The 20,826-nt window shown below is 36.0% G+C and overlaps 1 protein-coding gene across 42 annotated transcripts in view; it reads left to right on the forward strand.

Moving 5' to 3' along the window:
- CSPP1 (centrosome and spindle pole associated protein 1) overlaps positions 1-20,826 on the forward strand; it is a 61,902-nt gene that overhangs the window by 14,322 nt on the left and 26,754 nt on the right. For 23 of the 42 annotated variants that reach the window (XM_085572167.1, XM_085572168.1, XM_085572169.1 and 20 more), the window contains 10 exons: positions 1,844-1,945; positions 5,232-5,677; positions 9,788-9,889; positions 10,530-10,612; positions 12,311-12,404; positions 13,363-13,420; positions 17,044-17,234; positions 18,143-18,261; positions 19,230-19,308; positions 19,647-19,767. In XM_085572167.1, the coding sequence (XP_085428293.1) occupies positions 1,844-1,945; positions 5,232-5,677; positions 9,788-9,889; positions 10,530-10,612; positions 12,311-12,404; positions 13,363-13,420; positions 17,044-17,234; positions 18,143-18,261; positions 19,230-19,308; positions 19,647-19,767 (1,395 nt within the window). The remainder of the gene's footprint in view (positions 1-1,843; positions 1,946-5,231; positions 5,678-9,787; positions 9,890-10,529; positions 10,613-12,310; positions 12,405-13,362; positions 13,421-17,043; positions 17,235-18,142; positions 18,262-19,229; positions 19,309-19,646; positions 19,768-20,826) is intronic. The other 19 variants (XM_085572171.1, XM_085572197.1, XM_085572195.1 and 16 more) reach the window with 9 other exon arrangements.

Below are 20,826 nucleotides of genomic sequence, written 5' to 3' on the forward strand. Positions count from 1 at the left end.
GTGGCTGGAGGAGGACCAGACATTTGCACTCTTGGAGGTTTTGTTGGTTTTTGATTTTGTTTTTAATCTTTGTTGCTTTCAAGTTGCATTGTTGATCTGTGTTTGGGGCTATGCTGTCACTGCAATCTGGTGCAAGACTTTTGCTGTGGCATGGGTTGGCCTTGCCTGTATCCTCAAACTTTTTGCCCCTTTTGTGCTCTTGGTTTGGCTGTAGGAGGAGCCAGGTGAGAGCTCAGTGAAAATTGCTTTTATGAAAAAGCCCTAGAATCCAAGTTATACAAGTGTTAAAAGGAGACATGAAACACCCAGGAAGGGGGAAATGACTTCTCAGGGGTAGCATGCACATGTACTGAGTTTACGTTAGCTTCAGGTTCTCATGAACTTTGCATTAACCCTTGCAAGTATGTGTGCTGCAACAGAGAATAATAAAGTATTTTTGATTAACTCTGTGGAAATGAAAGGTGTATTTGTACTGGAAACATGTTTTATCATTGATGGGTTTATATCATATCAGCTCTGTGCAGGGGTGTTGTATCCTTTTTAGCCATCTATTTGCTGCTCTTGCAGAACCTAAAAGTTGCCAGGAGATGTCACACTGTGCCCTGTTAATCAGTTGGCCTCTGGGCAAATATCGAGAGGTTAACATTTGCATTTTGGTTTGCTTTATTAGGTCAAATGTGCAGTCACATAGCATATTGAATTTTCTGCTGGGTGTTTTGCCATCTGTTAAAGACAGTGAACTTTCATGGCTGTCTGCATGCTTTATATTGTCACTGTTAGAAAACCAATAGAAAACCTTTTATTTCCTTGGCAAAAAACCCAAAAAAATGGAACACTTTTGGTGAGGATTAGTCTAATCTGCAAAACTTTTAGTAATCTGGTATTTATGTGATGATTGAGATATAAATTATTTTTGTTTGAAATTTGTTAATGAGAAAGTAAATTTATGCAGGATGCTCAGATTTTGTAAATACTTCTGCTTTTTTATTGGAAAATGCTGCAGTGGAAAAGAGCCTAATTCATAATTCTGTAGTATAATTCTCTTTTTTCCCTTATATGATTGTTGGAATGAGGTAATATAAGAGATACCCCATGCTCTAAATGGGGGCTAATATCAAGAAATAGTACAAATTAGAGTTTGCTTTATCTGAAGACTTTTGTTTTCATATTATGTTATCAGACTGTTATTGTACAATTCATGTATATTTTTAAACCTGAGAAAGCTGATTATAAATGTTATCATGTTGCAAAAACAGCTAGGGCAACAAGCATAGGTCCTACATTCTTTGCACTTTTGACTATTTGCAGTCAGTTTAAGTGCTTGTTTGAATTCGACAGTTCAAATTGTAATTGATACATCTTGTCTACACTTGTATTTGTTATATTGTTTTAATTGTGAGGGGGGCAAGTCACAATTAACCTTAACACAAAGAAAGAAATTGTATGTTTGAAAACCAGCTGTAAATACATTCAGATTGGAAATTAGAAGGTGATTCCTAGTTGGAGTGAGGCTTTGGTAAATTTTGGAATAGGTTTAGCAGGAGGAAACCTACTTGTTTTTAAAGATGGACCTTGATGCACAGTTGTGTCTCTGGGGATTAGACTTCATGCAGAAGAAGCTGACATATTTACAGATTTCAGATTAAGAGAAAGTGCTATGCTAAGAGAAAATGAGCTAAAACCTCAAAGTAATTCAGGCCTTTCTTGTACGTCACAAAGAATGTGAAGGGAGGGGGGGGGGCAAACACACAGTTTGCGTTTATTAATTTAGTACTGAAGTTCTATGAAGTTAAAAGCTAATAAAAATGCAAAATTATGATGCCCTTTTCAATGCCTGTTTTAGGAGAGATTACGGCTTGAAAGAAACAAGGAGTACAATCAATATCTCAGGGATAAAGAAGAATGGAATGAAAGGCTAAGGAGATTAGGGAAGAAAAACAGAGAGGTAATACAATTTTATAGTCTTGACTCAGATGTACAAAGTAAGACAAAATACACAAATAATGTTATTTTTATTAATGCATCTAAGCAAGTCCTGGTTTCAGCTCACATAGTGCAGTTTCCAATTCCTGCTTCCATCATGTGTGTCTGGTAGAAGGATGCTTTTGTTGTTCTGTGTGTCTGAGCAAATCCCTGGGTTGTTCTTGATGATAAAAGTGATATCCAAAAAAGCTATCTATTTGAGCAAACTACTGAACGCCACATAGTGTTCCTTAGCTTTTGTTAGTGGAGGCTTTTTTCCTCTGTCATGTAGCAGCCATACAGAATATGGAGCTGTACATTTGTGAATAAAAATCAAGAAGCCTTTACTGTTGAAAGTGAATTAGACATAGTCTGGTCCAGTTCTGAGGCCTTTGATTTGTATGGCAATAAGCAGCTAGGAACACACACACACACAAACACCCCTCTGTTGGAAGGGGGAGAGAATCAGAAGATTGAAAGTGAGAAATAGTGTAGGTTGAGTTAAAGACAGTTTAATAGGTAAATTAAAAGCTGCTCACACAAGCAAAGCAAACTAAGGAATTGATCCACTTCCCCTGGCAGGCCATCCTCAGAAAAGCTGGGCTCTGCCGCATGTAACTGTGACTTGTCAAGGCAAAAGCCATACTCAGAATGTTCCCCTTCGTTCATGTTGAGCATGACCCCCTATAGAGTGGAATATCCCTTTGGTCAGTTGGAATAATCTAGCCTGGTTGTGTCCCTTCCCAGCTTCCCATGTACCTACAGCCTCCATGCTGGAGCAGTGTAAGAAGCAGAAAAGCCCTTGACACTGTGTTAGTGCTATTCAGCAGGAATTAAATTATCCTTGTCTTATCAACACTGTTTTCATCACAAATCTAAAACATAGCCTTATACAAGCTACTATGAAGAAATTTGTCCCAACCAAAACCAGGGGAACAGCCAGTGGGATTTTTAGGTTTGATTAGCAATGTTATGAGACTCTTTGTTTTAGTAATCTGAAAGCAATATATTGATCTGTAAAATCTTAACTTTAAAATTTTGTCTAGAATAGCTAAATTTCTTTTTTAAAATATTTTTGCCTCTGTTAGTGATGGACTGTAATAATTTGGGACTCTCATCTAGTGAAAGTTTATAGGTTTTAAAAGAAAGGTTTAAGAAGTCCTTTCACTTCTTTTTAATATGAAAATTCTGAAGTGTACAGTAATGTGAAAGCTAGGTCATTCTATAAAAGACCTTGTATTTGCATCCAAAACAGCTGGAAGTTTGTCTTCCTGACAACAGTTGGCAAGTGCAAATTCCCCTGTATTTGTAATTTCTGTCTTGAAGAATGTTTGTCTGTCTCTAGAAAGATTGTTTTCTTATGAGAAACATATTTTCTTTCAAGTGCACTGAAGTTTCATATAGTTGAAAACTATTTTAATTTGTGAAGGCAGCATTCAGGCTTCCTTCAGATGATGGAATTCAGTATCTCATTCTTACTTCCTTGAAGGTTTGAAGTGCTACACAGCAGTGATCCTAGGAAACACTGGCAAAAATGTAGCTTATTTTTGTGCAACTGAGTCTTAAAATCTCTAAATTCTTTCTACATGTTTGGGCACTTACGTTTCCTAAGCTGACATACCTGAGAAAATCTGTTTAGGGACTCAAGAGTTTTTCCTCTTGCTTTGTCATCCATTTGGACCTTTAAGTTGTATTTTTTATTATTCTGGTGTAGAAACGATTTTATTGTCAGAAAAGAACAAACAGAAAAAAAATGGTCAGGATTTGTTTAGGTTATGGCTCTGAGGGTTATTTAACTTGGAGTGAGAGTCAAATTATATATGTAATGTCCAAAATTTTATCAAACAGTTTAGATAGTCATAGGATAAATCCTGGTCTGAGTAGTGTTATCTTCACAGTTTAGATTAGGTTGGTCTGGCTTTATTTGGTGGAGTTTTGAAAGGATGGAGAATCCACAGTCCTCTGGGCAGCTCATTCCACTGCTTTAACTGCTTGATCTGAACATCCGTCCCTCTGTATGCCCTTGGAATTTTCCTTTGCTGCAACTGTGGCTGTTGGTTCTTTGAAAACCATGAATACTGCTATCTCTGTAACCACCTTTTACACAGGGACTGCAATTACTAGCTCCTCCTGCCCTGTCACACCCTCCCTAATCTTCTTCCGGGCTGAGTAAACCCAACTGTGTCAGCTTCTCCTTTAATAGCTCAAATACCTCAACCATCTCAGTAGCCGCACTCTGCACTTTCTCCAGTTCATCAGTATCTGTGGGGAGAGGAGGCAGAGACTGGGCATGCTACACAGAACCTAAATGCTAGATAAATGCTGAGCAGAGAAGGATCACTTGCCTTGACCTGTGCAGATACTGCTGCCCAGGGTGTGGTTAGCAGTCATCATTGCAAGCGTGCTCTGCTGCCTCAGTGTTCAGCTCCTTGCCCATGACTAACCCAGGCCTTTTTCTGCAGAGCTGCTCTAGGTGCTCAGTGCCCAGCCTGTCCTGGTGCATGGCACTGTTCTGTCTCAGATGCAGAGGTTTGCTTTTGCATTTGTTGGTTTTTATGAGCCTTTTGTCAGCATGTTTTTCCAGTATGTCAAGACCCTTTGGAGTGGCAGCTATACCCTCTAGTGTATTGATCCTTCTTCCCAGTTTGGTGTTATTTACATCCATATTTTATTTTTCATTAAATATTGTAAAGTATAAAGTACTGTTGTCTTTATTCTATACCGGGAAGATTAGATCAAAAATTACTGCACAGAAATACTACAGGATTTATGCAAAATCATTGTTTTTGTAAGGACTGTGTATTGAAAACTAGTCCAGAGTGTCATAGGGTTGTTTTTTTATCTACTTAACTATCTTTTCATAATGACATTTCCTGAGGAGTAGTGAAATATATTAAGAAATGCTCAGGTTAAAAGGTTGTGCTCATAGGTAAGAAGTATTACAGACTTGCCTGTATCTGGGTAGAATGAAGATTTGAAGTGTTTTTTTGATTCTTTGCACCTCAAAAACGGAAGGTCAGATTTGAGTTCATAAAAGATTTGTCCCGTATTGATACCAATTCTTCTGAAAGACATTAGATAAAAGGAAGACTACATTTTTTTCTCAAAGAAAAATGAATAAGACCCTAGCTTTTAAGCACTTCTTGAAGTATTTTCTTTGCTCACCTCTTGCCTTTCTTGTTTTGGGTTTATTTGAAAAAATATAAAACAAGGTTTTACTCAATGTGATTTCTTTATATTCAACTCTCAATATTGTTTCCATTAAACAGAATGAGATGCACAGGAATAAAACAACTAATGCTGTTACCAGGCTCCAGCCAGAATTACATACAGAAGTCCAGCCTTGTAATACAGGTGCAGAACCTCCCAAGAAGGATGCTTTTACTTCCACAGAAGGTTGTGAAGAGCTGCTAAATAAGAGATGGCTGGAGGAAGACAGGTACCACAGGTTAGATGATGAGGTTGAATTGAGAAGTCAACTATTAAATAAAAGATTTGATGAGGATTTGGGTGTTCCCAATCAAAGGCATCATGGATTTGGTAGCCAATCTGTAATTCCTACTAGGAAGCATCACAGAATTGATGAAGATGGTGATTTTTGTAGAAGATACTACAGAGTGGACTGTGATCCTGAGACAAATGCAGAAATGGACCCTAGATTTAGATCTGAAAGCGCCTATGACAGAAAAACTCCCCGGGGTTTTTATGCTGAAAGGTATTCTTAATTTTGTTTTCTCCTTTATTTCTGTAGTGCTTGTTGATGGCCATGGTTTACTCTAAATATTAAGGAAGATTCCTATGGGAGAGCAGTATTGTTGTACTTAATTTTGTACTTAACAAAAGGACCTTTGCAATAATCTATAGAAAAAGTATTGAAGAATTGGATCAGTCCCTAGGACTATACGAAGAGGCATTTTATATATCATAGCAAACCAAGGATACTAGAGAAATTACCCCACATTTCATTTTATGAAGAGTGGTTTGCCAGAAAACATTTGAAAGCAAACCCCTTCACTGAGGACACAATGTTACCTCTGTTTTCTTAGTCTGTAATAGTTACAGCAAGTCAGTTTTCAGTTCAGATTCCAAAATTGGTTTGAGCTTCAATTTTTGGTACATGTGACTATGCATAAAAAATGTACAAGTCTATTTTTTAAAAATCCTCTTTTTTACTCCATGTCTTGCTAAATTACAGGCTTTAAACATCTGTGTAGTTGAACCAAATCCTGATGGTTGTAATAGGTGCTAATATATGTGAAAACTACACAGTTTGAATAAGCATTTATGAAAGCCCAAACCAAACAAAAGAGGGTGTCTTACATAAATCATTCAGGGGGAAAACTGATATGTACTGTTCAGTATTAAATAGTCTTTACTGTGTTAACTGATACATCAGTTGGGTTACTTTGACATAAATTGTTAATCTTTCTCTTCTTACTCATTTAAAAGAAAAAAGTAGTATAGCATTCCTTGTTACTCAGGATTTGGCACTCTGGTCACCTTTAGATATTCATTGCAAGAACTGCTTGCTTTCAAAACCAGATGGCTTGTGGTCTGAAACTGCACCAAAGTTGAAATTTGTTTATACAGCTAAACAAAGCAGTAAAGTTTATTGTAAATAAATTTTCAAATTATATTTTAAAAGTGTTGATTTGTTCCCTTTCCAGGTCTTGGAAACATGAGTGTTGTAGTTATTTTTATTTGTGTTAAGCCTGCTGCCAGAATTATTTTCCTGCAATTGCTTCACCAGAACCACCAGTGTTCTTCCTTTGCAAGACAAAATAAACACTTTTTCTTTTTGCCAAAATTAACACTTCTAGGAAAACAAAGGCAAATTGTACCACTTTCAACAGTATTAAATATTGCTATTATGTTTTGTTGTTAGTTGCTGGTGGATGGGTTAAATGGTCTTTTGAGTCATTGTTTACAGGGATAATTTTCTGGATAGTATGCAGATTAATAACTGAGGGGAGGGGAAAGGCTCCTCTACTAGAAAAGCTAGAAAATTCATATTAGAATATGAATTCAATAAACTCATATTTATTTTCCAGTTTCAAATGCCAAGAGAGTTAGAATAATTTTTCTCCAAAAATAGCTCTTGATATTCTTTCCCAGACTTTAAAAAAAGTAATCGTAAAGGAGGTAAGTCTGTGGAAAAAATGAAATGTCTGAAAGTATTTGGGAGAGGCAGACTCTAATTAATGTGTTATTGCTAAGTTTCAGACTGTGTTCTGGTGTGCTTCTAAAAAAAGTGTATTTATTCATACAATGTTTCTGAAAAAGAGTAGCAATGGAAACAGTGGTTAAATAGATGAGAGGAACAACGTTGCCTGTTTTCTGCTGAGATTCAGAGAAGAGACTGCAAAATTCAAAATTTGTTCCATTCTGTAGTGTATTATTGGTAGAAATGAGTAAATGATGTTTTAGGATAGAGCGGATTTGTCCTATAGCTTTTCAGAAAGAAAAATAATTAGAAGCTTAATTTGGAGTCTTAACAAAGACAGTGAAAGTTTTTTGAAACTAACAGCAGTATTTAATTCTCTCTGTTAGTTAATACTCAGAAGGATGTATCCTCTTTTTATTAGGTAGCTGTTTGCCACTGTCTAATGCAGTTGGACAGTCTATTATTTAAATAAAAATAACCATTTGATAATGTTTTAGGGTTTAATTTGTTTCACAAAGAATTTATACAGAACTATTTAAATAAAATATCAGCAAGTATGGTGTTTGAACCATGGTGTTAGATACCATGTTGAATATTTGTAGACTAGTTTTTAGTTATTCCAGAAATCATGTATGGTGCTTATAAATATCTGTGAAGAATCAGGCAGTCAATGAGATACTTGGAGAGACCTCTGAAACTGCTTTATCTCCAGTTTTCTTTTAAAAGAGAATAGAGAAGACAGTCTTATCTATGCTATTGGCAGACTTGGTGCATCTTCTTAAAAGAAGCTGCTGGATCATTACCTAAATTCCCTGGTCTTAATCTTATCCATAAGATTGTTTGGATTTTTTTGTGTATATTTTCTACTAATGAATTTTTATTGAAAATTAATTTTCAGTATTTCTTTATTAAATGTGGTTTTTAATGTAGTACTTTTTCCTCCTTTGAAAAAGAGCTCCACCTAGCCTCCTATGAAGTAAATTCATTCTCTTAAAGGAGGAACTTACCTCTTAGTGACAGCTCATCTTCTGAAGAGTTAGCATTTTTTTTCCTGCATTTTAGGCAAAGTCAGCTTTTCCCAAACACATTTGATTTGTGATGGAAACTAAATTCAAGAGGAGCCATATTTTTATTTCCTTTACTGAAGTTCTCAGGTTTTTATATGGGGTTCATGAGTGTGGAGAGGCAGATGTTCATAACAGGACTTTTTAGAAGGGTTTCGGTTTTGATGGAGACACAAGGTCTGTGGCATATTTGAACAAACAGAAATGGTGACTGGGATGTGAGGAGAATTGCAAAATGTTTTAGTTCTTAAAGTGAAATGCTTTAGTCCATCCCTAGCTGTCAGGTCTGTCCTGTAAACAGGAGACAGCAGCTTCTTGATTGAATTGGGCCAACACGTCTGGGCCTGCTGTGCTCAGCTTTCTACAAAAATCTTCCAAGATTTGTTTTTTTTTCTTCTTACATCCTTTCACTAACTGGAGACTTGGCTTTCTATTTCCTAGCTGTGTCTCAGTTATGTGACCAGCCTTGTAAGGAGTAGATTAATTGTTGTCGTAAAGATCAGCTTGATCATGAAAGATCATATTATTCCAAGAGGGTAAATGTTCTTTCATTTAGTTCTGGTGGGTTGTTAAGATGCTAGATCAATGTTTAATAATCTGCTTGCATCCTTTTGTCTTTGATTATTGACTTCTATTTAAATTAGATTAGACTTCTATTTAAATTAAATCTCTATTTAAATTACAGATTGCCAGAGCTGTGGTTCTTTATGTAAAAGAATGAGGTTTTTTCCCATGTTTACATAGGTTTTTTTTGTTTTGTTTTGTTTTTTTTTTTTATGTTTTGTTTGCTTAATAGGAAGTCCATGGCTCTGTCCAGCTCTGGAAAAGTATAACTTTGATAGCATTTGTTGGGTACTATGTTTTTCATTGAATACCTATTTTTGCTCTATTTTGTCATGTTAAATTAAAGTTCTCATTGTAGAGCTGTTATTTTGCAAGTAAAGAAAAGTTTATAAATTCTGCTACCCCAGATCTTTTTCAGGAACAGCTCTCTTGTATCTATACCATATCTGGCATCTCTGAAGTTACTTGAAGTTTCAGTCTTATGATTTCACTTCTTATGTAGATGACTCAAATTTTAGCTCCTGAATTTTTGTATTCACAGTCTTGCCAGTCTTTTGCCTTGAACAAAAGTCACATCACCCTTTTAAAGTCTATCAGGTGTGTTGTGAAGTGTAGATTGTCATTGAAGAAGCTTTTAATATCTGAAATGGCTGTTCCACCAGACCTACCCAATAGCTGTGTGCCAAAACCTGTGGAAGACTTTGTTGGCTCCTGGGGATTAAGAGCAGCAAGATCTGTTTCAATCAATGCGGTGTGAGTGTCAAAAGCCCTTTAGTTCATAAAACACTTAACCAGGCTCATTAGATAAGGGCTGCAGGAAAGTAGCCTTGGGAATTCACATTCCAGACAGAGAGTTGTCAACAGTGCTAACAAAGTGAATTATTTTTAGAATATTTTGTGATATTTTCAGAACCGGTTCTGCTGTTCAGTGTGCATTCAGGCAGCAAATGCATTTGCACAAAACTGCTGAAGCTTCCATTTCAGATTGGCTGTTTCTAGACAAGCATAGATGAGTATTTTTTATTTCTTTAAGGCCCTATATGAATGGAGTGGTAAGAGATGTACCTGCAGATTATGAAGATGAATTAAAGGACAGAGCATGTGTGCAGCTGTTCTCAAGAACTGGAGATTCTAGGTGTGGTATACCATGTACTTTTCTGATAATTGCACTGCAAAAGCATGGTGAGACAAAAATGTTGACTTCAAATCCCAAAACATTGTCTGAAATGCCTGATACTTTTTCCTGCAACTAGAACATAGTTTAACAAGATAAACATGTTTCCTCTGAAAATGGCCATTGAAGCTTGCATGCCAATTTTCTTTTTGAATTAATAGCACACCTGTTCTCCAAGTGCTGACTTTTATTGAGTCAAATACTGTGGAAACCTGTTTTGATAGTAGCTTTAAAATTTGTTTTCTTCCTCTTGTCTTGGTTTTGCACATCCTGAAATGATCTAAGTGGGTGAGGCAGAAGCAGAACACTTGTAAAGTCCTTACGTAAACGTTTGACTGGCACCACTCAGTCTGTCAGCATGGGTGAAGTGCTCAACTGAGTCAGTTTTTCTGATGGCTTCAGAAGCCACAGGCAAATGGAAATTGTAAGAATGCCTTTTTGCCAGGCAGTTTCTTCTTTTGCTTGGGATATTTCTTTGGATTGTAGGAAAACTGTCACAAATGTGTCACACAGTGATGCAAGGGAATCTGTCATGGTTCCCACAGACTGTGTAGGAAATTCTTGCATTTGATCACTCCATTTTCTTTTTTGTCTTTGCCAGAAATCAGATACAGAGTAATTCTTCAGCTAGTGAACAGGCCAAGTCTGCACGTGAAAGGCAGTATGCAACAGGCCTTGTTCTTGGTATGTATAAAAACCTCACTAATAACACTGAGTTAGATTCTCTTTGCATATGTTATTTCTCCATGTGAATAGTTAAGAAATAGAAAAATGAGCATTTGTTTTTCCTTTTGCTAGTTGTCTCCAAGACTGGTAAATAATTGTTATCTACAAAGAGAAACTAAAACAAAACATATTCCTTTTATCCCTTTATGTAACTTACTAATTAATTTTTTACTTAATAATTAATTTTTAGGAGCCCAAGCTGCTTCTTAGATTTCATTAACATTTTAAGGCCAAGATATGTGATTAAATTATTTTTACAAAATGAAGTATGGGAGAAATCTTAACCTCTGTATTGTTAAAGACGCTGCTTTACAGTGAATTTTAATTGCAGAAATATGAAAACTGTACTCTGAAAACTTTTTCTGGTTATCTCTCCTCTAGCCAGAAAATTTAACAGGAAACACTAGTATGGAGTGTAATAGAGAGAAATACCGGTGAAGACAGAGCATTCTTAGCTGAATTCAGGAAACTATAAGGCAGGAATAAATGAACTCTAGTAATTCTTTGGTTGAGAGCTTTTGAAGGCAAGCTAGCTTTGAATTGTGGCAAAATAGATTAACAGTTGTTAGAATAATTTTTGTTAATTTTTTAATTTGAATTTACCTGACCTTCAAAGCTATATGTAGCAGGTCAATTTTTTGGAGGCAGCATTAAACCAGTGGTATCATAGGGGTCACTCTCTCGTCTGCCCAGTCATCTCATTTAAAGTAACTTGAGGACACAGTGGTGTGAATTTGTACTCCTATCAGACCTGGTTAGAAGAATATTGTAAACTATGTTGTGTAAAGATTAAGTAAATTAAAACTGGAATTTTTTGAAAAGGGGAAGTGATTTCAGACTCCCCCAAACCACAAGCCATGAGGTTATCTTGCACATTCTGGTCACTTTGTAGTCCCAGCACAACAGTTAAATAAAAAGAAATCAGTCAGTTATGCATCAGGTTTTGTTGCTGTTGCTTATTTGGCTTTTGTTTTAGTTTCTTTCCAGCTTCCTTCTCTTTATAATTCAGGTCTACTTCACCAGAAGTCCAGTCAGTTTGTCTACAGAGAATGTTAAAAGGTGCTGATGATGTTTTCTGGGGTTTGTTTTTAAAAATAATAGAAGGCCTCTGTACTTATTGTGAAGGAACTACAACGAACTAAAAGTTTTTTGTGTTTGTTAAAATCTGTGTGAGAACACAGTTTCCTTTTACATACACACATCTGTCAGTACTTTGCTAGTTCTTAGTAGTCATGGGAGCCATCCTAGAAGTGGAACAATTTACTTTCCTCCCCATGGGTTTGATGCAGAGCAGTGCCTCATAATTTTGGAGTGCTGTAGTGTATCTTCCTTAGGTGAACATTAGATTAAAAAAAAAAAAAAATTAAGTTACTTTTTTTAGTTGCTGTTGTACCAAATAGGTTTGAAACTTGTAGCTTCTTGACTATATAAAACCAGGCAAACTAGGAAAATAATAATGAAGAATTTTCATCATCATAGTCCAAACAAATTGTCTATTAAAACTAGATGCCTTTTTTGTTTTAGTCAATGGAGAAACACTGTTTGTATAGTCTGCTGTGTTTCAGTTTCTAAATTGACTGAAAGGCATAGTTTTTGTCCAGTGCCTTTTGTGTACTTTGTGGAGCATTTACACAAATGTGTGGTCATTTCAATTAGGTGGTCAGGACCGAGAACTTCTTCAAAGGAGAAAGGAGAAATACAGGCAAGAACTAATGGAACAGATGGCTGAGCAACAGCGGAATAAGAGACGGTAATGGAAAGTTACTATCTTCTTAAAAGATAATGGCTGAAATTTAAAGGCATTCCATTAATTCAGTGTGGTAAGAAGCAATTTCATAACTAAGGGATTCCAGGCAGCTGAGTAATATTGCATTTAATTAAACTCATTGCCATGAGAGCTTTAGTTTTTAATGAACATATTCACAAACTTTCAGTGGAAAGAAGAAAACCCAGATACTTTTTCATTTTTACAACTGATTTTTAGTTTCTTAAGGGTAAAGAAGTTTTAACTAAAGTTATCTTTTTTTGCTGGTACAGGATTTCCTAAGTAGTTGGCAAAGTTGAAAATCATTTTGGTTTTGCCCTCCAATTTTGGAAAGTAACCTTTCAGTTTTAAAGCATTTGATCATCTGGCTTATGCAGAATAAAATATTAATTTCTTCTTTACCTACTAGTCACTATCTACTGAATTATAGTCTGGATAAATAAAAACACACAGCAATGTTAGAGAAAGGATAAGGAATTAAAAATTGGTTACTATTTAACAGTCTCATTGTGACAAAAATTGTATATGCAGAACAAGCCTGAGCCCAGAAATTTCAAAACAGTATTTATTGCTGCACTTTTGAATCATTAATTTCAATGTGTTTGATATTAATTTCTTGGATGTGAATAAACACAAATTTTTTAGGAATGTCCTCAAAAGTTGTAGTAAAAAAGAGTTGTGGTGGTTTCTCCTTTTATGTAGGTGGATTTTTACTAGGTGAAATGGGTGATAGCCAGATACTTCTTAAGAGTTCTCTGTATTTACAAATATTATGTAATTTCCTTCCCTGATTCTAGAAGAATTCAAGTAGAATCATTGTCTTCTGTTATGCTGTGCTTTCAGAGTTCTTTTAACTAGATTTGTGAATTTGTGCTTTGAAAGAATTAATTTAGTTGTTATTGCTATCTGATTGGATTCTTTTTTTTTTACAAAAACAAAACAGTGAGAAGGAACTTGAGCTCTCAGTTGCTGCCTCTGGAGTTCGAGACCCAGAAAAGAAGGTAAGAAATTTGGATTTTCTTTCATCTATATAGCCTATTCTTTTTTTTTTTTCCTCACATGCACACTGTGGTTGCTCAGTCACAAAACTCTGTAGAGTTTCTATAAAATGATAAATGTTGGGCTATTTAATAGGGCATCAGTGTACAACAAAATGGAAACCCAGGATGATGAGGCTATCAGGGTTTAACCCCAGCCAGCAGCCAAGCCTCACGAGCAGCTGCTTGCTCACTTCCCCACCAGTGGAGTGGGATCGGGGAAAGAAAGAATAGGAAGGGTAAGACTCAAAGGTTGAGATGAAGACAATTTAAGATGTAAAGCAAAAGCTGTACACACCAGCAAAACAAAACAAGGAATTAATTCAGAGCTACCCATGGACAGGCAGGTGTTCAGCCAGCACGCATCTTGGGAAGACAAACAATATCCCTCCAGACATCCTCCCTTTCCTCCTTCTTCCCCCATCCTTTTGCACTGAGTATAATGTCCTATGGTCTGGAATATCCCTTTGGTCAGTTGGGATTGTCTGTCCCAGCTGTGTCTCCTCCCAGGCCCCCAGCCACACCCAGGCCCTTCACCAGCGTAGCAGCAGAAAAAGCAGAAAAGGCCTTGACTCTGTGTGAGCCCTGCTCAGCAATAACAAAAATACCTCTGTATTATCAACCCTGTGTTCAGCACAAGTAAAAACACAGCCCCACACCAGACACTGTGGAGTAACTTAACCCTTCTCCAGCCAAAAGCAGCACCGGCTGTAAGTCATTAAACATACTTTCAGCATCAGAAGAAAATATTTTCATGAAAATTATTGGGCATTTTCTTTTGCTGTGTCCAAATAGAAATTTTTACTGACAGTGGTTATCATGGAAAGAATTACTTAGTGTTCAGTGGTAGCCTCTTAAATGCACACAGTAGTAGCCTTTCTTTGGGAATGCAAAGTGTGCTGCAGAAAGCTTTCTTTCAATTAAAAAAAAAGGTTGTTTTACAGATGAGTTGATCTCACTATAACAGTTTTTAATTTAAAATATGTATTTTTTTAAGTGATCCGATAAAGTGTTTAGGGTTACAAGCATTTTTATAGGATTTTGTAAAAAGCAAATTCTTTGGTATTGCATTGTTTGTAAGACTTAATGCAGAGTTACTACTGTCTCCACTTCCTTAGTAAGGTGATGATTACATTAAGAATTTTGATTAGCATGCATCCAGGAGTAGGTTGTCAGTGCTAATAACATTATTAGGAGACTGATAGTCTTGCAGAGACTGACAGAACTTGTGTGATTTGCACGTATTTGCTATGTGCTCAAAGCCATTTCAGGTTGGGTATGGTGATGTGCTGTTTAGGATGTCGGGTGGTAACTTTGAAGCAAGGATAGACTGGTTATTATGTTAACTGGTTATTAAGTTACTGGTTACTGGTTTAAATTATCACCAGTCCTGTTTTCAGGGAATGCTTTGACACAGATTGAAACTTATGTCATTTTTGGAGGATTCAGTGGAGGTGAAAGAAGGTCTTCTTTGCTAGAAAATGAAGGTGGATGAATAGCTAGCTGTAAGTTGCTATTAGTTAGATACTTGTGGGTCCCTTCCAGCTCTGAATATTCTGTGATACCATTTCTTTCTTTCCATGAAACTTGGAAGACAGGAGACTGAGAATGTACACAGACAAGTGATGAAGCTGAATCAAAATTCTTACTCCTAAATGGGGAGGACTGCCACCTGTCTTATTGCATGTTCCTGCCTTCCTTGCCTGAAGTGTCTGTCGTGCTTGTTTGGTCCCTGTTTCAAACACATTCAGCTCAGTTATCTGGCAAAAATCTGAATATTTTTTTCTGCTTTATTTGGTATAGAGGGCTCATCAGGGATTCACATGGTCAAAGGGAGAGGAATAGAGGGTAGTGGGAGGCAGGCAGGGTAGGAGGCAGAGCTTAGCAGAGGATGCTGGCTCTTCTGGCTCAGCAGGCTGCAAGGTCAGTGTAAACAGTTCTGTGTAATCAAAGCTGACTATGCAGAAGCATGCTGTGCTGGAGCACTCAATATACCATACACATCTCAGTCAGAGTCTGCAAAGTGCCTGTTGTAGGAGCAAAATTCTATCTAGAGGAAGTACATGGCATGCATAGTGTTTTAAAAGCACTAATTTAGCTGAAAGCCTTTAATTAAGTTGAATTGCTACATTCATTAAGCACCAGTCACTGTTAGCTTTAAATTGCCTCTCAGGGAGAGATTCTAATTAGGTGCATTTCTTGATTAATTACAGGTTGGTTAAATAGCAATGCCTGATTAAGAATCTATAAATGTAGACTGTTGTATATGCTGCTTGTTTAAACTGAAGCAATCCCCAGGATGTACTGAGTACTGAAGTCACATCGGAAATCAGCTGTAGGGCTGAAATCTGGGGAACTTTGGGAATGGTTTCAGATTAAAGTTGTTAGTGAGAATGGCTGTTTTGAATGTTCTGCAGCTCAAAACACTGGATTTGAAAAGACAAATTTATAAAATTCAATTGCTTTAGCTAGTATCAGTTACCCAATTCTGTGTTCACATCTAGAAATTTGAAGTTAAATGCTATAAGGAAATATTCATGTCTAGTAGATTTTGAGAATTTTAATCTCAATGCTGTAGTCCTTGATTGGTGAGTACTAACTACCTTGTACATACTGTCTTGCAGCTAAATGATGAGGAGGTAAAGATTTTATATTTTGTTGAATATTTTCATATTGTAGGGTATATGGCTTTCTGGTAGATATTTAATATGTAGCTGGTTTTGAGTATTACTTTCTCCGAATGCATGTTAGTTGAAGAACTTCAATATTAGGACCAATAAATTCAGAATAAAATCTCTTTTACTTATACAGTGTATGATTTTTTTCCATTGTATTATATAGCCTTATTTAAACAAGCATTAGAATAGTTATGCAGAGCAGTTGCTGTAAGGGCTTTCTTGGTGTGATAGGATAGTTCTGAAACTGACTTGCATGCCTTCACATTATTTGCATGTTGCTTTTGACTTTCTTCTGAGGCTGACAGTTATCAATAAACATTTGCTACTTCTGTTTTAAAAAGAACTCCCCCAAAAAACTCTTAATTTTTGTGGTTGAAAAATCAATTAGATCAAAGGAATTTAAAAAATAAAATAATGGTATTGCAAGGAAATGTTTATTGGAAGAAGTCTCAGTGTGTATTTGATTTTAGTTTTTACTGATTACGAGTTATTTCAATCTTGTGGTGGAGGGGAGGGATTTCAGAAACTTTTCTATGCATAATATGAGAATACTGTCACTGTGGAAAATTGGCAGCTGTAGATAAACTGTTCTACAGACACCTCTGGAAATGTTCTTTTTTCTGGACTTTAACTAGATTTATATACTTCCTATAACTAATGATAAGGTTGCTTTTTGTAAATCTGATAAACTTCCTGGATTTCCTCATAATACTGGATTCTCAGTAGAGCACTGGGAGGAAAAAATGCAATTACTAGAAATTTGAACATTTGAAATTTGAAAGTTGGGATCCAGTGAAGTGTTTAACGTAAATGGAGGTTCAGAATATTTCCTAGTAGTAAGGTAAATATTTTGTTTTGGTTTTTTTCCTCTCTCTTTTTCTTACCTTTTTTTTTTTTTTTTTCCTTCAGCCAAATAGATTGAAGCAGTTTGGCTTCACAGCAAGAGCTTTTGAAGAGAAGGTACCTCCTGAAAGGCCCAGAGTGGCTTTCCAAACTCCAATGCCAGCCCGTTCAGCCTCTCCAGTGAATGAAGACTCTCGGAGTGATAAAGACTTTCAGAGGAGTGTAGTCAGCAGTCTTGGGGAAATGGTAGCGCCCAGGTGCTTCACCATCGTGTTCATTTTACATGTTAAATAAGATTGTTGTTTAGCATGTTATTACTGCTGAGGTAGAGGTCAGTAGTACTGTTGATCCTTCTCCAAGGAACTGATGAAGGTAGAAATAATATTTTGACAATTAACAGAAAACTAACTGCTTTGCACTGGAATAAACTTTTAATGTCGGTTTCCTCATAGTTTATTTGAAAACATCCATGGAGACTGGATTATCTCTGAAGGCAGCTCTCTCATAGTGGATGTTTGTGTAGATAAGGGTTGAGCTGTAGAAATTATGTCTGTTCTGTCCATGTCTGTAATATGGAATCATGTTGTGAGAATGGTTGGGCACATGTCCTGCAGAGTTCGTGTTTTCAGAAGGCTGGCATGGCACCAGTTTGGCTTCTGTTAATTAAGTAGGCTCCTAGAGCTGAGCTTAGAAATGCACTGTAGGCAAGGACAGCTTCCACTAGGTGCTGTGATTGTGACTAAGCTGTTCAGGGAGAGAAGGAGCTTCAGGCATGTGGCTGAAGCTGTGCTGTGCTGTTCACCCTTTGACCAGATCTTGCCTTGGTTTCTTTACTGACATAGCCAGGAAGTACCATTAACTGAGCCACTTAAGGTGTGATTGCTTTATGTTCTTTAGATCTCTGGAATAGTCTGGGTTCACCTACTGCTCCCTCAGGGAAGGTTAATTCCCACTGAGACTTACTGCACCTTGTTTCTGCATGCCACTAATGAGAGGTCTTCAGCTGAACTAAATCTGGAAATTTTCCATAATGAATTCTCTTTCTATCCTCATACCTGCTTCATTTTATTTTCCTCCCTCTCTTTCTCTCCTCTCCCCTCTTCTTTTGATGGTAACTTTTCAGTTGTACAACAAACTAAGGAATTGTGTCCCTTTTTTCTTTAAGGCTTGCACCATTGCCACCACCTCCACCACCAGTTCTGACAGACAACTATAAAACACCTTATGATGATGCTTATTACTTTTATGGGGCTAGGAATCCTTTGGATCCTGCTCTTGCATACTGTAAGTTGATGATTTTACGTGGCTTGGTTGTTAGAGTCATTAATATGACTGCTTTTAATCTAGTTAAATGATGTATAATGTAGAACTTGTAACAGCAAATGAAACCCATTTTTAAGATGTGTATTGAATGAAAAGGGCTTTTTTTCAGTACTGTTTTTGAGTGAAGTAATTTTCTCCAGCAACCAAAAGGGCTGTGACTTCCAGAAATCATGTTCGTCACTTGAACAAGCTCTAGTCTCAGATTCTTTGCTGTTACTCTTCCCAGATAATTTTCTTTATAATATTGCTAATTAAAACATTATTTCCTAAAATCACTTAAATAATAATTACATGTTTAGGTGTTGTTACACATATAATTACCAATATTTTAAAGGTTTAATACATTAAATGCATTAAAATAATGTATGAAATGGTCTATTTTATATTTTAAGAACTCCTTTTTTTCCTGTCCTTAGCTTCATGATGATTTCATGATTGAAACTATTGTGATGTGTGTAGGGAGGGACTGGATTTTGTGGTGTTTGTTTTTCTCTTTTCTTCTTTTTTTGTTTTCTTTTTTAGAGAAAAAAAACATTAATACTTTACATTTTTTTGTGCTATCTTCATGGAAAAGGTAAAATAAAGGAGAAAAAAACTTAGAAAAATAGCTCTTTCACTAGCTGATTAGGAAAGAAGGAGGATGTGTCACCATCAAGCTAATAATTTAATTTTGTTATTTGATGTAGAATATGTTAATGTGGTAATTTGTAAAATATAAAGGGATTTATTTGAATTTAAGAAATAGATTTATATTTTGGCATTGTATTTTTTGCTTTAGAGTGCATTAAGGGTTAGCTGAGTTTGTTTTAGAAGTTTTTTCAGTACTCACAGAGTTTGAGTAGTGAACTCTGTTCTTTTAGATAATGACAAATATTTATATCTGAGCTTTAAAAATTTAAAATATGGTTTTGTTTTTTTTTACTGTGCAGATGGTACAGGAATGATGGGAATGCAACCCACACCGACTCTGGAACCTCCATTAGGCCAAGCTCCAGTAGAGCAGCCTGTGTAAGTATTAGCTATATTCTTATTATTTGTGTGTATTTATCTATATTTATATTTTTTTTGTGTTGGTAATATTTTGCTGAGAACAGATATGTCTTTGAAATAAAATGTGTTAAAAACAACTCTTCAGACTTCTAATTGAGGATTTCTATCTAGACAATAAAAAGATAATTCAGTGAACTGCTATTCGTATGGATTTAAGAAAATGTTTGGGATTATAAACTGCCAGGCTATGGGCAACAACAGGTCTTAAATACTTCACGAAGGAATTTAAAAAAAATTTTTACCCCACTCTGGACCCTGTGATGTTTTCCTTTTATATGTGTGATTTTTCAATTTAGAAGTAACATTGGACAGAGGAATACAGGAGACAGACAAAGAAGCATAGGAGTGTATTCTGAAGAAAAAACAAAGCCTTCCAAAGAGGCAACATTATCTTATCAACAAGAATTACAACAGCAGGTATGGAGTGCTAAACCTTCTAACTCTTCATTCTTTTATTTTTTGACATATAATGGTTTTAACTATAGTACTCTTTCAGACAGTTTTATGTAGCTTACAAATAAAAAGCTTTTTAACTCCTTTCTTCCATCACTTCTTCCTCTGACCCTGCTTTAGTTCATTTTCACTCTCCAGGTGGACAGTAAGCTCTTCAAATTTTATGTCAGAGGCAGAGACAATGTTAAGAATGTCACAGCAAACAGATTAGTTCCAGGCATGTAGCTTTATATAATTATTTTCATAAACATAAGAACCTGCATCTTAAAAGGAATGGCTTGTATTGCTCTGATATTCCATTATTGCTAGAATTATTAGGAACAGTCTAATTTCCATACTTTTTCTGATCATTTGGGCACTAATTCAAAGGTTTTCCTCATGTTTATTTCCAGTGTGTTTGTAGGTGATGTCTTACTTCTTTTTAGCTTCTCTTTTGATAGACTAGGCAAATTTTTTGGGTCTCCTGTTCCAGTAGACATCTGAATCCTATACTCACTTTAGTGGCTTTTTCCTGCTGCACCTTGTGGGAGTTTATAGTTATAAAATGTATTTGACCGTGATGAAACATTACTTGTGCAGAAATTTTCCTAGAACCCAGTTCAGGGGCACTGAATATTTTCTTATTTTTCATATATATCCTTGGTAGAGGTAAATAATGCCTGTAAAAATTAGTGCTAATTATGTTTGTGCATAAGGGATAAAGGAAAGGCTGCCAACCAAGGTCAAATAAAGAATATAATCATTTTGTAATAGTGTCAAATACTGTACATGTGGTTCTCCGAAGGCATTTTCTCACTATAGTCCTAAGTATCACCTTGCTGTATGAGAGACTGCACAGTATGACATAAAAATCTAATAAACATGGCATGATGCAATCTTTTGTAGTTGTTATGGTTGAAAGCAATTAGGATATTCTTCTTTTTGTTACAGATAAATCTGACTGATGATTTTTGTAAACAGTTGAAGGAGCTAGATGGGTCTTTGTTGACTCATTATATCTCTTATGGAATTGTGATTACTTGA

Source organism: Lonchura striata, chromosome 2 (genome assembly GCF_050655825.1).
Source record: "Lonchura striata isolate lonStrDom1 chromosome 2, ASM5065582v1, whole genome shotgun sequence".
NCBI classification, from domain to species: Eukaryota; Metazoa; Chordata; class Aves; order Passeriformes; family Estrildidae; genus Lonchura; species Lonchura striata.